This window comes from Anopheles moucheti, chromosome 2, assembly GCF_943734755.1.
Source record: "Anopheles moucheti chromosome 2, idAnoMoucSN_F20_07, whole genome shotgun sequence".
Classification (NCBI taxonomy): Eukaryota; Metazoa; Arthropoda; class Insecta; order Diptera; family Culicidae; genus Anopheles; species Anopheles moucheti.
Window position 1 is genome coordinate 54,803,710 of NC_069140.1, and position 21,118 is coordinate 54,824,827.

At 42.2% G+C, this 21,118-nt stretch overlaps 5 protein-coding genes across 6 annotated transcripts; 1 reads left to right on the forward strand and 4 right to left on the reverse strand.

Annotated features, from left to right (window-relative positions):
- The first annotated feature begins 5,106 nt into the window (after positions 1-5,106).
- LOC128309942 (uncharacterized) lies at positions 5,107-7,463 on the forward strand. Its single transcript, XM_053046457.1, has 3 exons — positions 5,107-5,301; positions 5,372-5,449; positions 5,538-7,463. Exons 2-3 carry the CDS (start codon positions 5,404-5,406, stop codon positions 6,326-6,328), a joined length of 837 nt encoding a protein of 278 aa, XP_052902417.1. The 5' UTR covers positions 5,107-5,301; positions 5,372-5,403; the 3' UTR covers positions 6,329-7,463.
- Positions 7,464-7,659: 196 nt separating this feature from the next.
- On the reverse strand, positions 7,660-10,444 carry LOC128297633 (exonuclease 1). 2 transcript variants are annotated; one of them, XM_053033315.1, is made up of 3 exons: positions 8,135-10,444; positions 7,916-8,101; positions 7,660-7,830 (listed from the first exon to the last, which is right to left on the reverse strand). In XM_053033315.1, the coding sequence occupies exons 1-3, from the start codon at positions 10,442-10,444 to the stop codon at positions 7,804-7,806; spliced, it is 2,523 nt and encodes an 840-aa protein (XP_052889275.1). In that variant the 3' UTR covers positions 7,660-7,803. The 2 variants fall into 2 exon arrangements, with proteins under 2 accessions (XP_052889275.1, XP_052889274.1); XM_053033314.1 differs by having other exon boundaries at positions 7,916-10,444.
- Positions 10,445-11,211: 767 nt separating this feature from the next.
- On the reverse strand, positions 11,212-13,227 carry LOC128296694 (G patch domain-containing protein 4). Its single transcript, XM_053032158.1, has 3 exons — positions 13,148-13,227; positions 12,633-13,077; positions 11,212-12,561 (listed from the first exon to the last, which is right to left on the reverse strand). Exons 1-3 carry the CDS (start codon positions 13,191-13,193, stop codon positions 11,592-11,594), a joined length of 1,461 nt encoding a protein of 486 aa, XP_052888118.1. The 5' UTR covers positions 13,194-13,227; the 3' UTR covers positions 11,212-11,591.
- Positions 13,228-13,730: 503 nt separating this feature from the next.
- Positions 13,731-18,098, reverse strand: LOC128309445 (acyl-CoA-binding domain-containing protein 5). The gene is made up of 5 exons (XM_053045836.1): positions 17,889-18,098; positions 16,928-17,363; positions 15,827-15,938; positions 15,673-15,754; positions 13,731-15,589 (listed from the first exon to the last, which is right to left on the reverse strand). Exons 2-5 carry the CDS (start codon positions 16,986-16,988, stop codon positions 14,738-14,740), a joined length of 1,107 nt encoding a protein of 368 aa, XP_052901796.1. The 5' UTR covers positions 16,989-17,363; positions 17,889-18,098; the 3' UTR covers positions 13,731-14,737.
- Positions 18,099-18,888: 790 nt separating this feature from the next.
- LOC128297205 (actin-related protein 5) lies at positions 18,889-20,954 on the reverse strand. Its single transcript, XM_053032806.1, has one exon. It carries the CDS (start codon positions 20,874-20,876, stop codon positions 18,909-18,911), a length of 1,968 nt encoding a protein of 655 aa, XP_052888766.1. The 5' UTR covers positions 20,877-20,954; the 3' UTR covers positions 18,889-18,908.
- Positions 20,955-21,118: the final 164 nt, after the last annotated feature.

Below are 21,118 nucleotides of genomic sequence, written 5' to 3' on the forward strand. Positions count from 1 at the left end.
CAAACTGTTTGCCAACGGCTAGGGCTAGGAATTCATTATATAAAATTACACCAGTTTTAAACGGCAACTTCAGGACATACGGTTGTAGATACGTCTGGAAAAGGGGTTTTGCAGATAAAAAAAAATGCACCACGCGTACCTTTTTGCACAAATAACAACGAAATGAAGCTAACGAAAACAACAGCAAAAAATAACTCAAACGAAATTATAAGAGAGACAGGAAAGGATGGACTAGAAAAAATAATGCACCTCAGGCAGTCGATAGAAGAAGCTTGATAAAAATGTTAAAAACTAGAAAAATTGCTGAATCAACTTAAAGTGCGAATAACTTTAGATGTCTGATAAACTGGACGTGGAGCGATTTTGAATGCAACGCACCATGAGTTCAACCGCCGCAATAGAAAAATTCAAGCGCTTCAAAGAAACTTGGATGCAGTAGTGAAATAGTTTCATAAAAAAAGCACGGTTGATAACGCTTTTTTCATCACTTATTATTACTATTATTTTGCTGTTTGGTTTGGTTTCTCTACCTTTTTATCGAGCTCTCTCATCCACCTCGCCCGTTCCGTATGGCGCCGAGCTTCGCAAAGTTTTATCAAATCCTATGCGGTAATGATGGTGATTCGACACAGTGCTACTAGAATTGCTTCCCCGCAGGCAACCGTTCGCGATCGCTCGACGCTAGAACGTGGCTCGACGCGGGAACAACAGCGAACAAAATTGTCCACAGATGATCACAACCAACGCAAGCTACCTTTTTCGCGCGATCATATTGCGTACAAGTAATGGAAAACCCCGCGGTAAAAATGCGAAACAACAAAATTTCAAATCAAAAAGCAAAGAGAGCGCGAGAGAGAGAGAGAGAAAGAACGGAAGGCAACTAACAACAAAGGGCGTATCAAATGATGATTGACGGTTGCTCGCGCTGCTGTAATTCACTACCAAAAAGCAACCATCGCACCGAGATCAAACTACTGCAGGTCGTTGAGTGAGTGCCTTTTTTGTGTTTTTGCTTCGTCGCATTTAATGTTCTAGCCATTTTTGTTGCTGCTTTGCTCCCTTTCCATCCTAACACCTGCACAGCGATGGATAGAGCGCTTCACATTACCGCCATCTTAGAACGAAATCAACCGAAAAGGGCGCGTTGCATCCAGGCAACTAAAGGCGATCGGTAGCAATCAACGAAACACCACCGAACAAACCGAACAAAAGAGGACCGAAAGCTTAGCAAAACCTAATGCCCCGCAGAGTTTTTGTTTCTTTGCCTTTCTTTTCTAGCTTGTTCGTCCATTCTCGAGTCTGTTTGTTTTGTTTCCATTTTCTCTCTGGTTTGAACATTTCCCACAGGTTCTTATAAGATATGATATTATTTAAAGTCTGTCTTTCTTGTATTTTTTTGTTTGTATCTAGCAGACAACTTTTCTTTTACAATAGCTCCGTTCATTATTTTGACTTCTGCTTGACTTTTCTCTTGCCTTCACACGAGATTGCAAGTGTGCGTTTGGAACTCAAATAAGTAATATTAGCTAAACTTCTAATTCATAGATGCAATCGAATGACGTTCTTTATAATGTTTGAAGTTCTAATTATAAACTCCACAACATAAGCAACATCGTATTGTCACTCTAAAGTAGAAATTGTGTGCCAATATTAGTTTATACATGTGTTATGTTTAATGTTAAGGTACATATTTAATGATTTTCCATTTTTTTATTATACATCAGGCGTCATTTTAACTGGTTTTAGCTGGAAATGCATGGCCTGTGATTATGAATTCGAAATTATTTGTGTCCACGTGGGTTTCGTTCATAATTATAGTTTTCTTTGCTCGGAGACACTTAATCTCGAGCGCCCAACGCCAAGACCCTCGCGGTATTTGAACTGAATAAAAAAAATAAACACACACCATACGATCGGTGCACAAAAAAACAAATGGTTCGCCTCGCCAATGGCATCCGCCATTCAGCCTAAGCCCATTTCCTGTGCGTTTTGCCAAAGCCTTAATTTAAGCAATCAATTGCCAACGGTTGCAGGAAATTTATTCGTCATGATTCGCCTCTGCCAGCGAATGTGCAGGCAATCGAGGTAAAAAAAAACCATTCATTACTCAAGATACGAGAGAATTCACCAAACGAACCAGAGGCCAGAGAAGCAAATATTGATAGCGAAAAAGCGGCTTCAGGAAAGGATGGAAAAAATAACAATTCAGCACCGTGCATACACCTTGTTCCGATGGCAACCAAACCTTCCGCAGCATCCGATCGCAGCAAATGAAGAGCGCGGGGCTAAATGCCGGCGAAGATAGCTGCAAAAAGGTCTCGCCGACGTGCAAGGGGTCTTGCATCGATGACAACGGTGCAAGCCTCAAGTGCTCCCGGCAAACGGCCACGCTGAACTGACCTACACCGGGTGAGCCCAATCGCTATCGAATTGCGGTAGGCTGCTGCTCGGCAGGAAACGATCCAACTGTGTAAGGCAATGAACGGAAGCTGAAAAAGTGGCAATTTTCGTGCCCTTTCTTCCATCCACTCGGTTCGCGTTTTGTACCATCTTCCGGCCCCGCGTTGCATTGGCAAGAATTTCCGTTTTGTGGTCAACACATTCGACAGCGGCAAAATGTGGGAAGAAAAGCGCTCTTCCCGCTGGTTCTTTTGATTTTATGAAACGTGTGATTATCTTGACTGCGTGGTTTTTCATCAAAAACAGTCGTATGTATGATATTTATTGGTATCAGTGCTTTACTTTCAAACGATTGAGGAGCTTTGCTCAATATTATAATACAGTTGGTTTATGAAATACAGTAGAACGTCGATTATCCGGGCAACTGCAGACTGGCCAAATACCGGTTAATTGATTTCCACACATAACAGACCCTAGGTACGTGCAATTGTTGAAGATGGCTGGTCATCGTTGAAAGCTTTCGCAAGTTTTTAATAATAGGAGTTATTATTTATTAACTACATAAAACATTTTCCAGAGAGTCTAGCTTGATAAACTCTTTATACCAAAAAACTCTCAAATTCCTCAACACTGACCGGTTAATCAGGCCCCAGATATTCGACGATCTACTGTATATTACTACGGATCAGTCATGTAACGTTAAACATTTCAAATTCCAGACAGACAGACCGACAAGTGTGATTTCATAATATATTATGTTGTTCACAACACACAGCAACAATCAATTTAAGCATTTTGTTTGAAAACATAACTGCTGCAATCCTAATTAAATCAATTAAATTCTAAATTAAAAACGAATGTGCTTTGGTGTGAATGCTCCATCTTTCCTACATCCACCAGTAAAGCACTGAAAGATGATAAAATGTATTACTTTATGTTTTTGTTGTTCTCGTTAATTTGTGTTAAAAGCTTTCCAGGTTAAATCTTATCCTTATTGTCCTTTTTTAAACTATAGTTAATTTTACGTAACATGTGCAATCAAATTACCTACATTTTTATTACGGTATTCGGAACTATTAAACCATAAAGCTTAAACGTTTTTCTTAAAACATTCCACATTAACCGTTCACGAGACCGATCCAAAGGAGCAATTAATCAAATCATACCGCTTTTTAGTGCTTCCTTTATCTAAGCTTAACATCGGAATACAAAACAACCGACACATTTCTGATCGGAACTGAACATAAAAGACCTCCTATTCAAATGTCACCTCAGGCTTAAGCCACCAGCAGCCCGCTTCCGTTCCGGTGTGTCGAAGTGTTTGAAGCCAAAAAATACCCGTGCTACCAATTAAACGAGTCTTCGACAGGTCATATGCATGCACACCTGTTGCAATGTATGCCGTTAGCGCACGGAGCGTATTTTTCATTATGTGCCTATTAAAAGGTTTCAAGCACATGCTTATGCGCGCATGTATGCCTCTACCGCTGCTACCGGCAATCTCGGTAACTGCCGGATTAACGTGTCACGGTGACTGTAAAGAATGCCACCTTCAAGGACTTGTCCGATGCCCAAGGAACTGTGGTGGCCTAATTCTAGTGTGCACTAATGATCGTTTGTGCACTAGTACCATTGGGAGGCAAGCTTCGGTTCAAATTCGATCGAAATGATGTCGTTTTTCTTGCATAAACCAAACTATATCATAAAGCTTCCAAACCAATTCCACATTGTTGGGTGGTTAAAGCTCTTGCAGCCCAAGCAAACAGCTGTTTTATTTTACCCCCATTTCGTTTCATTGGCAACTGAACAACCAGAAACAAATGTAGTAAGCGATCCTCGAGATGTCTATTAATTTGGTTCAATTTAAACCACACTTCTTTTTATACACTTTGAAATAATGCAATTAAACGAAGTTATTTATTGATTGGTTATCAGTTCAATTAATGAATTCTAAAAAATCTGCCAAGTAAATTCAACGCTAGGCGACCACACGTTTGCAGTCGTCCTAAATTTCACCTATGTTGGATCAAAGTCTGCACCGACAACGAAATTGATGTTGAGCTACGCGCTATTGTGCTGGCTGCAAGTCAAAACACCTGTCGCGACGAACGAAGCTTGGACTAATAGAACTTTTATAGTTCCAGTACTCATATACGGCTCTGAGGCATGGACTGACGAAACTCTTTGAGCTGCCTTCGAGAGGAAGATGCTCAGGAAAAATGTTTGACCCCGTATGTGTGGAAGAGCAATGGAGGAGCCGCTACAATTATCTCAGCCTTTCAAACCATCAATCCATCTCAGATACCTGGTGTATCTAATCCACTGTACGACGCTACTGTTACTGTTATTCAAGACTCTAATCCAGAACTCAAATAATTTTATTATATCAGCTTGAAGTTGAAACGTAATATTGATTCTTGTAAGACTGTTAAAAATTAACAACCACAACGAAAATTTCAACCGCGTACGAAAGTACAATTTGTAGAGGAAAATAGAAAATACTCGATTTGTGAAAGCACAATTTTCAATAATGCCGAAAAACTAGTACCAAGACGGCCAACGATGTATTTGAATTGCCTATCAGCAACAACATTAATTGACAGCAACTGATGGCTGCTGTCAAAATGACCGACGTCTTCAGGGTTCCGCAAACAACCGCACGAAGCGCTGCTGTAAGCGTCTTCGGCACCCCGGTATTCACCACTTTCATGAAAACATCGGTCTCCTCGTTTAGCCAAGCTGTATTTATTAACATCCTTGCTAATATACGGCCCGAAACTTAAAGAAACAAATATATTATTGCACAGAAAAAGTGTGTAACTACTGTAGTGTACCAGGCAACTTTACACCAGTGAAATTGGTACGGCAATTTATAGCGCAATAAAACCTCTACACAACCATGTGAGTTATCAGAGTCGAAGCGTGCTTGGTATGAAGCGCGTATTAATGTTTTTTTTTTCGCTTACTCCAGCCTACAAAATCAACACCGACAAACACGGCAAAATGAGTAAAAATCCTACAAAAGCAGAGCTGAAGGCTGAAATTATCAGTAAGTTCGTTGGCCGCCGGTGCAACCTGTTCACCAATGCCTACACATTTTTGGGACGACTTCTCACACGAATACTATCCTCCCACAGAAATACTGAAGGATGCCAATCTGGAAGAAACTGCGGCCAAAAAAGTGCGCCTACAGCTGGAACAAAACTTGAAATGCGATCTGTCGAATCGTAAGAAGGAGGTGGACGATCTAGTAATGGACTACGTAAATTCACAAGCTTCCGATTCCGATGAGGACGACGATGACGAGGAGGACGAGGACTATGCAGGTAACGGCAAGGGTAAAAATAATCGTAAAGCAGAGGAAAACAGCGACTATGAGGAGGAGGAAGATGAAGAGGATTTATCCGAGGAGGAGAAACCGAAGGCACGCAAAAGCGGTGGAAAGCGCGGTACACCGGCGAAACGTGGCCCAGCTAAGAAGAAGAAACGCACATCCAACAGCGATGACGATTCCGATGAAGATGATGAGGAGGAGGGTAGCGACGATGACTACAAACCTCAAGCTGGCGCTAAAGGGGGCAAGGGTGGAAGGAAGAAAAGGAACAATTCCGATTCAGATTCGGGCGCAAGCTGGAAACGGTCAAAACCAGCGGCCAAACCGAAGCAGGCTGGTGGGGCCAAGAAATCGAGCGGATACACACGACCGTACACACTGTCAGCGGATCTGGCGGCAATATGCGGTGCAGAATCGTTGCCTCGACATGAGGTAGTGAAGAAAATTTGGGCCATCATTAAGGAGCGTAATCTGTACGATCCAAAAAACAGACAGTATGCCATCTGCGATGCGGATCTGCAGAAGGTGATCGGCGTCAAGCGATTCCGTACGTTTGGCATGCTTAAATACCTTAAGCCCCATTTTAAGGATTAGGTCACACTGGTAGGCTTAAGCCGAAATGCCTAGTTTTAGTATGGTTTCTGCTCCGCGCGCTGAAGGGATGTACTTTTCCATAACCAACATTTTATGCTAGACGATTCCTCGCAAATCGCTAATATTTCCTACGTCGACACAATCGTCGGTTGCAATAATGAAAGAGTATAAGGTAAAACATTTTCGATACAGCGTAGTTTGTTCGATAAGGTGCCGAATCCACGGTGTCACTAGAAACACGTTCTTCTCTAGTTTAAATTTCAACTAGTCCATGTCGTTCCGTATACAAGGTACTTTCGTTTATGCAGAGATGAATAGGTAGGACGAGATTCAAGTAATTTGTAACCAACCATTAAGTACGGTAGGCCAATTTTAAAGAAATCATTTAATACCATGGCAAAAAAAATATATAATCGACATCCGCAAAACACAGAGCAAAATAAGAGAAGAAAATATCCTGCCCGACATATGCTCAACAATATGACTACGCAAAAGGAATCAACAGGCTCTGACACCAGAAACGATTGCACAGCCATTCATGAACCAGGTTAATCGAGATCTATATTAGTAAAACATATTCCTCCGAATTTAAATTCTTCACTAAAATCAGATATCGCTAGTTAGCGTGCGAATAATAAGTAGTATTATAATACATTCTTTGCCTGTAAAAAACGGTACGTGTTCTATATGATTATCCACAACAATACTCTGCTGTAGAAGTAGAAGCTATCTTTGACCGACGTGTAACTACCACCAGACGATAGGAAAACGATTAGGTAGTGCACGAATGTGTGTATTCGTCCAGCCAATAGTGTAAGGGGGATAATATTTAAAATTAATCGAGTCATTTTCAAACATTACCAGAACAGATTCATAGTAATGCGCAACCTCTTTGGATTAAGAGCCGGGATCTCGGCAAAACTGCACCGTTTTACCCCACTTTTCTTTGTTTGTACTACATTTAATACATTTTTCATTCAAAAATGTGTCAGAAAAACGATATCGAATTGGTATCATGCACACAAACATGGTACCAAGGCGAATTAGCAGTCGTGCGGGGTACACAATATGTACAATAAATCAATGTGAAATGACTAAATAAAAATCATTTGGAAAATTGTGTCTACTTGAACTGACTAAAACACGATTTTCAAAGATTTGTTTCATGAACAACCCCACGAAATATGCCTAGAAGGTGTTATGTATGCTAACTGATACGTACCTTTTGTTGTGTGATAAACTCACAAGGATTCTTTGGTTTGTATTAATATTAGAAAAAAATAAAGCTAACAGACTTTCATTTGGGTAAAACTTCAATAGAGAAAATATAACTTATACATCTTACATGCAAAAATTGATCTGTAACTTCGTTCGAAATTAAATGTTGATGTTGATGCTGTAGCTGACCAACACATGGAACTGGTTCGTTATCCGTATTAGGCTCCACAGTATACAGATGGCACACGCTAGTAGAGCTACCGATTGTTCAGTTGCATTGAAGGCTGAAACCAAATTGGTTGTAAAAAGATATATTATATTCCAACTTCAGGCACATCATTATTTGATTTATTTGTTTTTGAAGCTTACCTTTTTCTGAAACCCGAACATGGACAACCTAGTTTGAGTCAACCCTGCACTGTTATCCGTTTTGGAGTTGGTAGATTTCCTAGTGGTAGACAATCCTGGCCGTTTACAAGACGAACGTGCCTTAATTTTAGTTGATGTTTCTACTTTAGCTGTAAGCGCGAGCAGTGAAGCATTTCGTTCTTCAGTCTTATGTTTTGCGGTTAATATTACATCGCACACTTCCTGTCGGTCGTTTGTTTGTAGCTTTCCTGCGTTGTCCCCATCATTACTATCGTCGTCAAGAACGATGGCAAGCTCCTCATCCACGTTCTCCGAAGGATTTTGCGCCTGGTTCAATGTTTTCGTTACCCGTCGTTCAAACAACGCCAAGCGTGCGGTACGTGGTTTTGGGTTTGAACATTGTTTTTCAGGCGCAATTATCTCAACATCGTCATTTTCTTTCTGTGAAGAGCTTAATCCTGCGCTTATATCCTCGTCCAGTGAAGCTGCTTCATCGTCCTGCCCCTTAGTGTCAACTCGCGATACCATACCACTATCCAACTGACCTAGTATCTCACCCTTTGCCGGATCTGTTTCGGGAGACGTTGCGTTGGGCCGACGTTTTACAGGCGTACGATCACCGCGACATTGAAGTTGTGCTTCCGGCGAGCTAAGATAAAGCGCAGTCGCTTTAAGAGCTTGGGCATCTCGCTTACTTTTGATGTCCTTTACAATGGCAGTGGGCGACACCAGTATACTACCGCCAGATCTTCCACCATTTTTGCTGGGGCTACTAATGGGCTCACCTATAACAGTGTCGCAATTCGTTCGATGCATTTGAACCTTTGCTTGTGAGGCGAAAAAGCGGCTAATCACTTTCGGCTCATCGGCAAGACCCGACACTCCTTTGCTGTGAGTCGAGTTCAAACGACCCAAACGACTTACAGCAGCTACACCATTGGATGGCTCTTTCACTGTAAACTGACTGTGTTGCTGAGAATAATCTATCCTCTTTACCGGACTTATGTTATGCAATAGTGATCGGTTTGCCGCCGTTATCTTCGTTGGCGAAAGCAGGTCATCGACCGAATCGTCTCTACCGGTTGCCTGTCTGCTCGGAGAAATTGCGAATGGATTGCGTTTTCGTTTCGGTGTGGCAGGTTGATCTAATTGCCCTAGCACATCTAGTGCCTCTAAGTCTTTGTACTCGATTGATACTTTCGATGCAGTAGTAAACACAGCCGACTGTACCTGGCACAATCGCTTCGAGACGGGTTCTCCGTTCTGAATACCGTAAGCCTGCAAGACATCGGCGATCGTTTCCTTGCATTCTTGGTCAGCTTCATCCGCGGGATGCAGTGATCGTTTCACGAATACGGACAACGATGAAATTCGATTCTGCGGTTGCATTTCAGCTTTCGCTTCCTTTTGCGCATTGAAGTCTTTCCTCCAGATGCTGAGATTAAGCATTTTTCTAGCCATTGCGGAAAGCTCCCCCTTTTGCACTGTGTCCGGGTGCCAATCGTCCATCTTGCGCAGAGAAAAGGGATCCAAATTTCCGACAGCCAGCTCGAATGCGGTATTTTCATCGAGAAATTTACCGGAATTGCAGCAGTACTGTTCGGGAGTTTCCTCTTCGTCCGGATCCGTCAGTCTCGTTTGTCGCCTGTGAACGGGATCGTACACCACCATATGCCTGAATGTAGCATCTGCCTTCATGAATTCGTCCTTGTACTCCTCCGTCACAGACAGTTGCCGCATGTTTAGATAGGCCGGTATTTTTGCCAAAGCTCGCCGCACGTCGGGATCCTCCGTTTTCAGCATGAACTTGCACGCTTTCGCAAGACCAATGCCGGGTAAGGAATCCAAATAATCACAACCGGACAGGATACACATGTATCGAAATTTTTCAAACTTATAACGATCCTCCCGGCAACCCATCGCTAGGTGAAGTTTGCTGGCCTCTACCAACCGTCCATTCCCCGTCAGATCCAGCTTGAACAGGATTCTACTGCAGCCAAACAACACCAGATCCGAATCTTCCGTGATGACGTACTGTGCGATGTCTGTGCGGTTGAGATACGCTAACTGTGCATCAGCTTCGTACGGCGCTACTATACAATCTACGCCCCGTTTGTGGCATTCGCGTATCAGCTGCAGTGCCATTTCGTGCGTAATATCGACGCACCGTCGTAGGAAACTTCGCGCTTCTTCGATCCGTCCCTGACGCAATAGTTCGGCGCCACGTTTGCGGGCATTAGTTCTGCTCTCGCGCCGTTTCGCCTCGGTTGCAGCTTTGGCTGGCAAATGTTGACCGTCGAAAACGAGAATCGGTTTGATGTTGTACGATAGCAGCAGCTGGACATACTTCAGGCAATATAGTATGTGCGTATCAGTGGATTCACCTCGTGCTAGCCGTTCCGCACATGCAAATGCTCCTCGGTGCAACCAGCAGTACGTGTCTATAGCTACACATTTGCCTCGCAGATCACGTAAGTGGCAAGCACTGCTTGCCTTTTCCAGGAATGGCAGTAGACCCGTAATACCCATTGCTGCACCTCAATCTCAAGCCTTCTTCGCTACTGTCCAATATAATGGACTATTTCATGTTCTATCTCGCGGATCACTTTCTACAATCACTTCATCGCCATTGGTTTGTTTACCTGCTGCGAATCGATTCCCGCCAATGCACATTGGTTGACGTTTTGGGCAATTTGGGCGACAGCTTTGACAGTTTGACCGTGGTTGTAAATTACCAAATTTACACTCTGCGATCTTTACGAAAACATGTTATTTTTACATTCGTAAGGAGAATTGTTTGTTTTTCTCTCATTCAAACTTCAATAGCTTCCTTCAAATGCATCCGTATAACAGACCCAAAAAGCGTCTTGATGAATTGGTTATGAACACCACATTTGATGAAGTTACGAAGTTAGCCACCACGGCCTCTCAAATAGTACAGGGTAGTCAAACATTTGGACGCGATGTGCATGACAGTGATAAAGGAACTGCTAATATAAAGTGAACAATAAATATTGTTCGACTCAAGTTACCTGAAGAAATGTTCTTTACATTATTTTTTCCATTTAATACCCGTTTGTTTTCGCTCGTTTCCCGACTAAAACGCTGAGTATACTCTTACCACGTTCAAAAATTCAAAGCAGTTAGGGCGTTGGGAATTAGGGATCACCACCAAACGATTTTAATAGGGTTGATACTGTTTTTGAACCTGAAAGTAATGAAAGGTCAAGTGAGTCAATTCCCCCAATACAAAAGAATTGTCATCTGATTATTAACTACAGTTGTATTGTGCTGCTGGCGTTGCATTTCAAGATGCACTTTATTATGTTCACGTGGATAAGTATATGGTATCCATGAGATGCACCGAAATTGCCTTTCTGAAACAAATGCAGCAACAGAATAAAACGCCAGTCGTTTCATTCGATCAGCTGCATACCGTATTTTTGCGTGTGTAACAACACCAAATCTGTTTTTGTTATTTTTTTTCTTCAGATCTGGCACAAAAAGAGTGGAATAATAGCATTATATCTCATGTATAATACCAGTCCCACCTTGATACTTTAAAATTGTGGATACAAAAGATGATGTTAGACATGTGAAAATACGGTATATGGGTTCCATTTCAAATTAGAGCCATACCACTTGTTGGTGTTGATAAGAAATTATTGCTTTTCGTTTACAAATTTTTGGACAATTTGTCCGCTAGCTGTGCCAATTGACGCTCTCTTTTCTTCGTTTTCTTGCGTTTCCCGCTCGAGGTTCGATTACCCACACGCTTCACGTCGTTCTTATGACGCTCTTTTAGGCTCTGCCCCATGGCAAAACAATCATCTTCCGTTGGTTCGATAATGTTTATCTTTGGCACTGTGGCTCGCATTTTCGACCTGTACTGATTCTGCTCGTCGTTTACGCGCTGCACTACGTCCTCTTCCTCCTGGTCACTGGAGTCAGATCGCAGCAACGCCACCGGCTTTTTGACGAGCTTTTCTTCCACAACTTCGTGATGCACCAGCGTTTTGAGCAAACGATTGTTTTGTTTCAAGTCGGTACGATAATCCTTGCGATACTTGGCAGCCGGATCAAGCGTAGCAGAATCGTCGTCACCAACGCCGCTCATCGCCTGTTTAAGTTTGTTCACTTTCTTTTTGTCCTTTTTTTTAATCGTCACCGAACTGTGGTCCAGTTTACGAATTTTTTCACTCAGAAGTTCTAATTCAGCATTCAAACATAGAGCCTTTTTTGATTTGCGTTTCGCTTTTGGTTTCTGTACCTCCGGTTCATTCTCTTCAGCGCCACTTTCTTCCGGTAATCCCGCAAACATGCTCACCATTTCATCTGCGAGCTCTTGGTCAGTTTTTTGTTGGGCTTTCTTTTTCTTTTTGTTTTTCGCCACCACGTAATCTGCATGATGGACCATATCCTTCACCTCCTCATCCACATCCGCTGAACTGTGCTCAATCCACCTTTGTACGTTTCGTTTCTGTTTTTTCGATTTTTTGCGCCCATTTTTAGATAGCTGTACCTGCCAGTCGTTAGATTTTATCACAGCTTCGAATGATTGGCTTTCCAACTGCTGCATGAGCTTATTGTTCTGTTCGTCGATCCGTGCCAGCTTACCTTTCAGACCCAACCCATGACGAGCACCTCTGGGCGAATGAAACAAGAAGATTTCATATTTATCACTTTCAACAAATTACCTAACTCAACTCTAGCTTACTTGTGGGCCGTTCGACCACCACACGCTGCGAACAACTCCTCGTCCGTAAGAGTTTTTACGGGATTAAACTGGATATCCTCCGTACGGATGTGTTCTGGATCCTCTTCCTCGCGACCCGTATTTCCCAACAACGTAGAAGCTTTAAGGAATACGTTCCCATACTTGGAGCCATTCTGATTCATTCGCTTCAATTTGTTTACGGAATAACTTTTGGTGGTAATCTCAACCGCGTCTTTGTTCACCTGCTGAAGGGTAACCTCGCCGGTTTTGTTTTTCTTGCCACCGGATTGTATCTCTATATTGCTGGCCGCCTCATTGTAAACACGTTCCCACCAGTTGTTAGTTGCCGCACTCAATTGATTTGCTCCGATTCCGCTAGTGCTTCTCTTCATACTGACACTGATGGGAACCGCAATGCCATTCATGTTTTTACCTAGCCCATCGCCTGAAAGAGGACGTTGATTGACGTTCAAAAGAGATTGCGAATCGTTCAACTATTCGGTTAGTCACAATACCTTCTTTCCAGCCATATTTTTGTAAAATATTCTTAGCAAAATCCATATTGTGACAAAGAAACACGTTCCTCGGTTTATTGTTTATATGAATCTTGTGTCAAAGAATGACAGCACCAATCCACAGTGCACTGCAGAAAACATCAGCCGTTCAGAAACAATACATTCGCCATTTTTAACTTTTAATTTTGACAAAACGGAGAACTGCTTGTCAATTTTGTATTTCGTTCGAATCTTTCTTGAAAAGGAAATTAGCTGTTTACTGCGCACCTGAACAGCTGAAGGAGATTTCGTTGCTTTTATGACTTCTGCAACATGATAAATGTATCTACGAGATTAAATATACGAAGGTTTCCACACCTTCATTAAATTTGATAAGTTGTTAAAAATTTAAATCATCTCGAATTAAGAAAATTCTTAATCTACTAATAAATCAATGGTATCGGTTCATGCATAATAAACATGTTTTCTTTTATCACTTTCCAGCTTATTTCGTTCAAACATATATTAACCATGTGCCTAAACAGCACATTAAATTTTAGATATGGTTACCGTGTTCAAAGTAGCTCATATGTTTGTTTTCATTTAATAGCGCTTCCTTTATTAGTATCGAACCATAAGAACAATTGTAGATTTATTACAATTTCTCTATCAATGCGCCTACCCATAGCAAAAGCCTAACTATCGCTGTAAATGTATCATTTGCTATCGCACAGAACCAATATTTTTGCGCTCTCCTGCTCGCTCGAATTTCCTCTAATTTATGACCACCCATCACTTGATTTTTCTTCTCTTAACTGCAAAATTCCATAATGTCACCAAAAAGAAAACCCAAACCTTACATAACGAATAATATCTTCTTATACAATCCAAAAGGATAATGATAACAAACAAATAAAAAAAAGGATAACTGCAATAACAAAAGTGTCCGCACCATAAAACAATTGTCTTAATGTCCATTACAAACAGCACAATATAATTATATGCTATATTATAGTCAGCACAGTAACAACGAATTACATAAAAATTGCACTTATTCTTCGGCTATTACATAATCGTGTTGAGACATAGATAAATTACCAGGTTTTACAGCAAAACTGCTACTTCACTGCTAGCTTCCCGTCCGTAGAAACTTCTAACGTTTCCGTACATCAGCGTTGGATGTAATGGAATGTTGTTTTCGACTAATTCTTCACATTTACAAAACCAAAATCTATTGCATTCAGTTGCCGATCCGAACTATCCATATTATGCTGTTCGCACAAGCTGCACTTTGCTTTAGTTTGTTACTCGTCGTTTGAAGCGTGCAAGTGATTGCGTAGCAAAATATTGCAATTTGGTCTTGCGACAAAATGAAACATCAAACGGTATCGGCTAGTCATGCTACGGCGCCATAGTACGACAGTGTTATTTGCACTGGTTGAAGGGTCTACTTACTAAGCGAATAAAAACGCTGCAATGTGTTCGGCTAAACGTTATAACTATTCACAACTCCTTTTTTTGTTCTATCGTCCAGCAATACGATTGGCTTCCGACTATAAAGCATTAGCGACAACTGTCGGATGAGACGATATTAAATGTTTTCACACGTTTTCAGTGATTCTTTCGCTGTACCCAGCTGCCAGTTATTCGATTGATCACCAGCGGCCAAAGGATCACAAATGCCAACAGTCCGGGCGAAATTTCGGCAAAAGGCCACCAGGTGGGTCGTGACGACCGCACGGAGGAAGCACGCATTTTTGCGGCTTGTTGCTGTTGCTGTTGCAATTCAGCCACGGATTGTTCGATTGCGCTCACACGGTTATTGACTTGCTGTACGCTGATATTTAGCCGTTCGATCGTTCGCGTAATCTGAGCCGCCACATCATTGCGCATAAATCCAGCTCCTTCCGAGCCGTGCAGGAACGGTCCTCCACCGTTAACCAAGGGCAGCCCGTTGCCCGCCGTATTGGACACGCCATTCTGATAGTAATGGACGTGATTTACGGCCTCAATTGGACGGAACATGGTAGTTGTTTCGCTTTCAAAGTCATCATCGTACGTGTCGATGTACTCGTCGTCGCTTAGCTCGGACGGCCCAGAGCTAGCACCGTTACTGAGCGTCGACGAAACGACACCATTCGTCTGATGATGTTGATTCTGTCCGGTGTGATAACCGTTAGTGTTATGGGTGTATCCATTGATCGCCATTGGCTTATGCACATGTCCATTTACCATCGCTACAGTCTGCGAGGACATCATTGGTGGAGGCGAAGGTGTAACTGGCGACAGTCGATTCGGACTGGCTTCTCGCGATGCAAATGGTGAGTTGGGTCGTGAGCGAACCTTTTTGATTGCTTCCGGTGCAACCATTTCCAAATCCTGAATGCTCACGTTGTCTAGATCGCTCATGCTGTACTCCATAAAGTTGGCCACATTGTCAGTATAGGACATCGTTTCAACAATCTAAAATATTCGTTTATGGATGCAAACATTAGATTAGATTCCACTACTAACAAACCACATCCAGCTCATCCAGCAGGTTATACCTTTTTCAATTCGTCGACATATTTTTGCATAGCCACTTCCTTCTCCATGTCACCTAACCGATTCCAAGCGTCCCATTTGGCACTGTTGGTAAAACAATCGAAATAGAACGATTGATATAGGCACAGGCGATTTTTTGGAATACCGTTCACTCACCGATTAACAACATCCCAGAAGGCCGGTTTACGTTCACAACATTTTCCTTTTGTGGCCTGCTTGAAGTATGAATAGAATCGTAGTAACATATCATTGCTCGGTTGATATGGTCCTAATGGAAAATGAAATATAAAAATTAAAGAATTAATTTCCAGTAAGTAACAAAAAAAGAATTTAAAGTATTTAACAACATTTTCCCACACCAACAAGAGTGTAACATAAAACAAATGTCTGGTCACCAAACCCCAATTTGTGTTCCACAAGTATTGTGCGGTTTTATTCTAGCAAAAAAACGTAAAACTCTGTTTGGCCTTGCTACTTAGTGCGGCTTCGTTTGGTACATGAGCACCAAAGACACTTTAGTTGAATATTGTTACCCTACACACGGTTGCGATGGCTGAATCTCCTGCCGCTTCGGCCATGGGTGTCAAAAACGGTTTTTATATCGCTGAATTCGTCGGTTGCAACCTGCAAGTCACTTGTTTTGCGCCACTTAATTCTTCGAGGCATCCATGAAGGTTAAACCTCTGCTAGTGTGGTGGCGGACACTTTTGTTCCATTTCGCTTCAGCATTGTACGCACCCATAGGAAGGGGTTTGGCGCTTGGAAGAAAGTCCAACGTTTATTCAAACTCTGGCGCAACTTGATGTATGTGCAAATTTGTACGCTAATTTATGGAGGACCTTGCTTATGTGCGTTACATATAGTGGCACGATATTTTACTTCGTAGTTTTCGAACTAAAAAAAATAATGCGTAAAAAAACGTTATAAAAGAGGTATTCAAATTCAATTCAATTCAAACCGCCTTGATCATTGATTTTTAACTGTTTAATTCAAGTTGTTCACTTAGGTGAAGTATATTGATTTTGTTTTCCTTAAATATTCATCAATAATCAATATCTCTTTCATCACGCAAATACACATTCATAAACTTTTCGGCTCGTTTATTATCTACTACCATTGTAATCTTATCGGATGTGACCGTCAATACTGAAAACAAACAATTTGTCCGATAAGATACTGTACCTTTGGCCGATTCATCGTCCTCTTTGGATGAACAACATCTGTTTTTTTTTTTAAATGATGGATTAATATGCTTACCATTCTTTGGCAGTCCCCTGATCACATTAACAGCCGCATTAAATCGTTGCTCAATCGACATTTTGCGATCGAATCGGCCTACTCTGCATTTGAGAATATTGCCAGCACGTCGATTGTGGCGTGTTCGTATTTCGAACTTTAGCTAATCACACTCAGCAGTCGTAGGATGGAGCTTCACACGGTGACTTCAAGGTATCGTAAAAGGTTCCCTAGACCACTTATTATCGTTGGGTTACGCAATCGGGGTCAAATTAATAGCTCCAACGCGTTCGGATTTACGTGATTCCGTGTGGAAGTCCGATGCGATCACTTTCCTGCGTTACGAAGTCGGACTATCAATCGTTTTCATTCGCTGGTTAGTCGTAACATCGCTGAACTACTTGGTGTTGGATTGTTTACACCCCTGTCGTAGCAGATATTTACTTTATTCCATAGCCTGCTTGTTTCGTAATTCGTTGAAGATTATGCCTTGAAACATCCTCCACAGCGTCTCAAACAATTACGGCAAAATTCGAAAGAATTTGGCATTCCCGTACTGTCCTACTTTGTTTGCACTCGCATTTCCTTCTTCATGCTTCACGACGGACACTCAACATACGCAACGGGTTTACTACGGTTTACGGTTGAATAGCCTTATTTCTAGCCTTGTGCGTGCAGTTTCACCAACTCATCATCCCTTCCGCTATTTCCAGTAATCCACTGTGTCACTCTTTAGCTCGGTTCGCTTTCGCAGTTCCTGCAAGCATCCAGCTTCCCTTCTCTCCTAAACAAATAATCTAGGAGGGAGTTGCAAAAGACATCGACACGGAGCGTACAGTGTTTCAGCCCGAACAACTTCCAACTTCAATTGCGTATCGGGTGCAATGGATCCGTAGGTTTTTTTTAATTCCCAATTCTTCTAGCCCCACCAAAATTGCACTTTGTCCCCTCACACGAACATACGATGACAATTTTCCCAAACCTGTACAGCGTACTATTGATGTTCGATTCACTTCACAAACACGAAAGATCACTTTAAACCCTGAGCTGATAACGGAGCAGTAACGTGTGCAGATTACAGGAACGAAAAAAGACACCCAAATAAACGATCACGGCCTTAGCACGACTATATTGCACCGGTCCTTCACCGATAAAACGAAGATCACAACAGAAAAATAACACTTGTTTTGCTTCAGCTGGCCTTCTGGCTTTGCACAGCGAAACCAAAGTAATGAGGCAGTACTCTGACAACTGTGTGTGTGTTTTTTTTTATTAAAGCTTTGGAACAATTGGGCTAAACTGTCAAACGTAATGGCCCAACGTGTAGGAAAACGAATTTTCCGTTAGTGCATCCTAGCGACACACGATTGTTTTTGTGGGAGCTTGTTCAATAAAACTTTAGTTCCTACAGCTAAAAAGAAACTATTTGGTCATACAAAATAATTGATCTAAACTTATTTATCTAAAAGGCGTTACAACAGCCTCGCGGTATTGGCTTGCTACGAGAGTCCCCTAAACTAGTAGTTGTTGTTTAATGTTTAAAGAGATTTTGAAACATTGAAGTTTCTTTCTTTTCGTCTCTAAACTAGTGGTCCACAATAGGTTGTAGATTGTACAATAGGAGAATTTGGTCGTTAAACCGATCGTTACCACTTTACGTGCCATCCAGAGCGAGTTTGTAAGGCGCATTTACTCTACAGTGACATTAACATTTATTCTACAGAGCAAATGGAAGTGATCGTCAAATTATGACACCAATTTTTAGATAGTTGATTTGAATCCAATTCACTGTACGATAGTGCGTTTTTATACAGCTCGTAATGATCATCATTATAGCAGTCCCTCCGTTCTCCTTCCACATACGGGAAAAAAACATATTTCTGTTCATTCTTCCGCTCGAACACAGCTAAGAGGATTTCATCAGACATGGACAAAATAAAAGACAACATTTTCAAATCTAAATCAATTTTATTCGATTTCAATGTTCACACTAGTGAGGATCTTAACTAATCATCTGCTCATCAGAAACTGTTGGAGTCGGAAAATATACGTTCCCATTGACATGTTCCTTTATGTACTCTCCTCCACACTCTTCGTACATTGAACGCGTGATTAGTGATTGGCGAAACGTTTCCGTTAGGCAAAATTTACTCGCTCCGTTCCACGCGTCCAATATCGGATCGCGGGCAATTTCGATCTCAAATCTAGCCTCAAATGGCAACATTTCTCTCATCTCTCGCGATAGCCGGTCCTTCAAACCACGGATCTTTGCACATCCTCCGGTAAGGAAAATATTTTCCACCAAACAGTACCGTTGGTTGGCTGGAAATAGTTTTAGCACAAAATCGATCGTTTCTGCAAGCCCTGCCTCGTAGCTGCCGATTATACTCGGCTGGAAAAGAATTTCCGGCGCACGGATACGTTCCACGCCGACGTGCAACTGGTACAGCTCGGCCGCATTGCCAGCCATCGTTAACAACGGATCCTCATATGTGGCATCGTACTGTTTGAGAATAATTTCACACTCCAGCAAGCGTTCGTTTTCGTTCTCATTGTCACTATCTTCATCGCGGCTGATCTGTTTGTACACATCCCAGTCCTCGTCTCGCATTCCAAAATCATCGCTTCCTTTCTCCTTACGAGCCAAGTGTGAAATGATGCGCATACGTTCCTGTGCAGCAGCCGTCCGTCGCTTGGCGAGGTCCTGCTTCCGTTGCCGTCGGGCTTGTCGCTTGTCTATAATTGCGTCCCGTTTGCGGCGTGTTTCTTCAACCCATTCGGCCACAGTCATATTTGGTGGGGGTTGTAACAATTTATCCGACTCGGATGGTATATGATGAGAGCTGCTAGCTGTAGAGGTATTCATTTTTTGGCGCATTTTATCGATTCTAGAGTTCACGGTGTTTATCATTCGCTTCAGCTCGCCTACATCTTTGAGACTGTGCTCTGCCAGACTCTCGCGAATGTCATCTCCATCCTCTGCAGACTCCTCCAACTGCTGCAGCTGTATGAGCAGCTCTTCATCCTGTGCCAAACGTTCCTCACGGCGTCTTGCATTGACTTCAACCAAGCGCCTTGAAAGCTCCTTTTTCTTCTCAAACTTTTGCTCAGTAGTCAGTGTTGCGGTCGTCGTTGTCTGATTAAACGGTAGCTGAATTTTCTTCACGTTCTGCTCATAGTACTCAAGGGAAGCCCAATTTTGTAACGCTGCCATGTAGTCGTACGCGAATTCACCATATTTGTGTAACAAAACCTCCGATCGGCTCAACGTGATGGCGTTTAAATGGAAGGTGTACTTTAGCTGCAGGCAACGGTGCAGGAACGCAATCATATTCGATCCGCCTATGTTGATACGCCGTATGTTTTCTACGACGATGCGACCATTCATGACCGGTATAACATGCGTCGTATGGTACCCGGTGGCAATGATGAGACCATGTTTCGGTCGTTGATTTGCGTAGTAGCTGAACAAACTGTCCACCCCATACGACAAGCCCGGTATGTCATAGCATTCGAAGAGGAGCTCCGACATCAAACTGCGACAGTAGTTTGGATTGAATAAGCACTCCGTTATCATCACCTTGTGAGGTACTCCATTTTCGGAGTTAATGCCGAGCTTTGTGAAAATGTAGTCAAAAATTTGTTCCTGCACATTGTAGTGTGTTACGACATTACGATCGAATTGGGTGCGCAACTGCAAGCGCATCGCCTCGATGTTTACTATATCGTTACCGATCTGCGTTACGGGAACCGTCGCAACATCGATATCTTTTTTGGTGCGATCCTTCCGAGGTTTGGCCAGCAGATTGCGAAATATCAACGCAGGTTTTTCCTTTAGCATCCAACCGACACGACAATTGAACGAACCATTGTCTATTACGATGACACCTTCGCGACCCACGGACGGATCTGGATATGGTTGCACTACATCTGGGACAATTTTAAGATCTTCTATTGCTGAAATTTCCATCCTGTACCGATTTGCAGGATTATATCCAAGGCACCGGGCTTGCTTGGTTTTTTTTGCCTACAAACAAAAGCAGAAGCGTTATTGTTGTTTGTTTGCCAATTGACATTTCTCTCCTTGACTGTCAGTTTGCCGGATTCATTGGGACTTTTAATGTTTGTCTCATTTATCGTCGTAAGAATATAGTTCTCCAAAACTTTTTAAGATATGCAAAATTTAGATTTCAAACTCCTGTTACATAAACT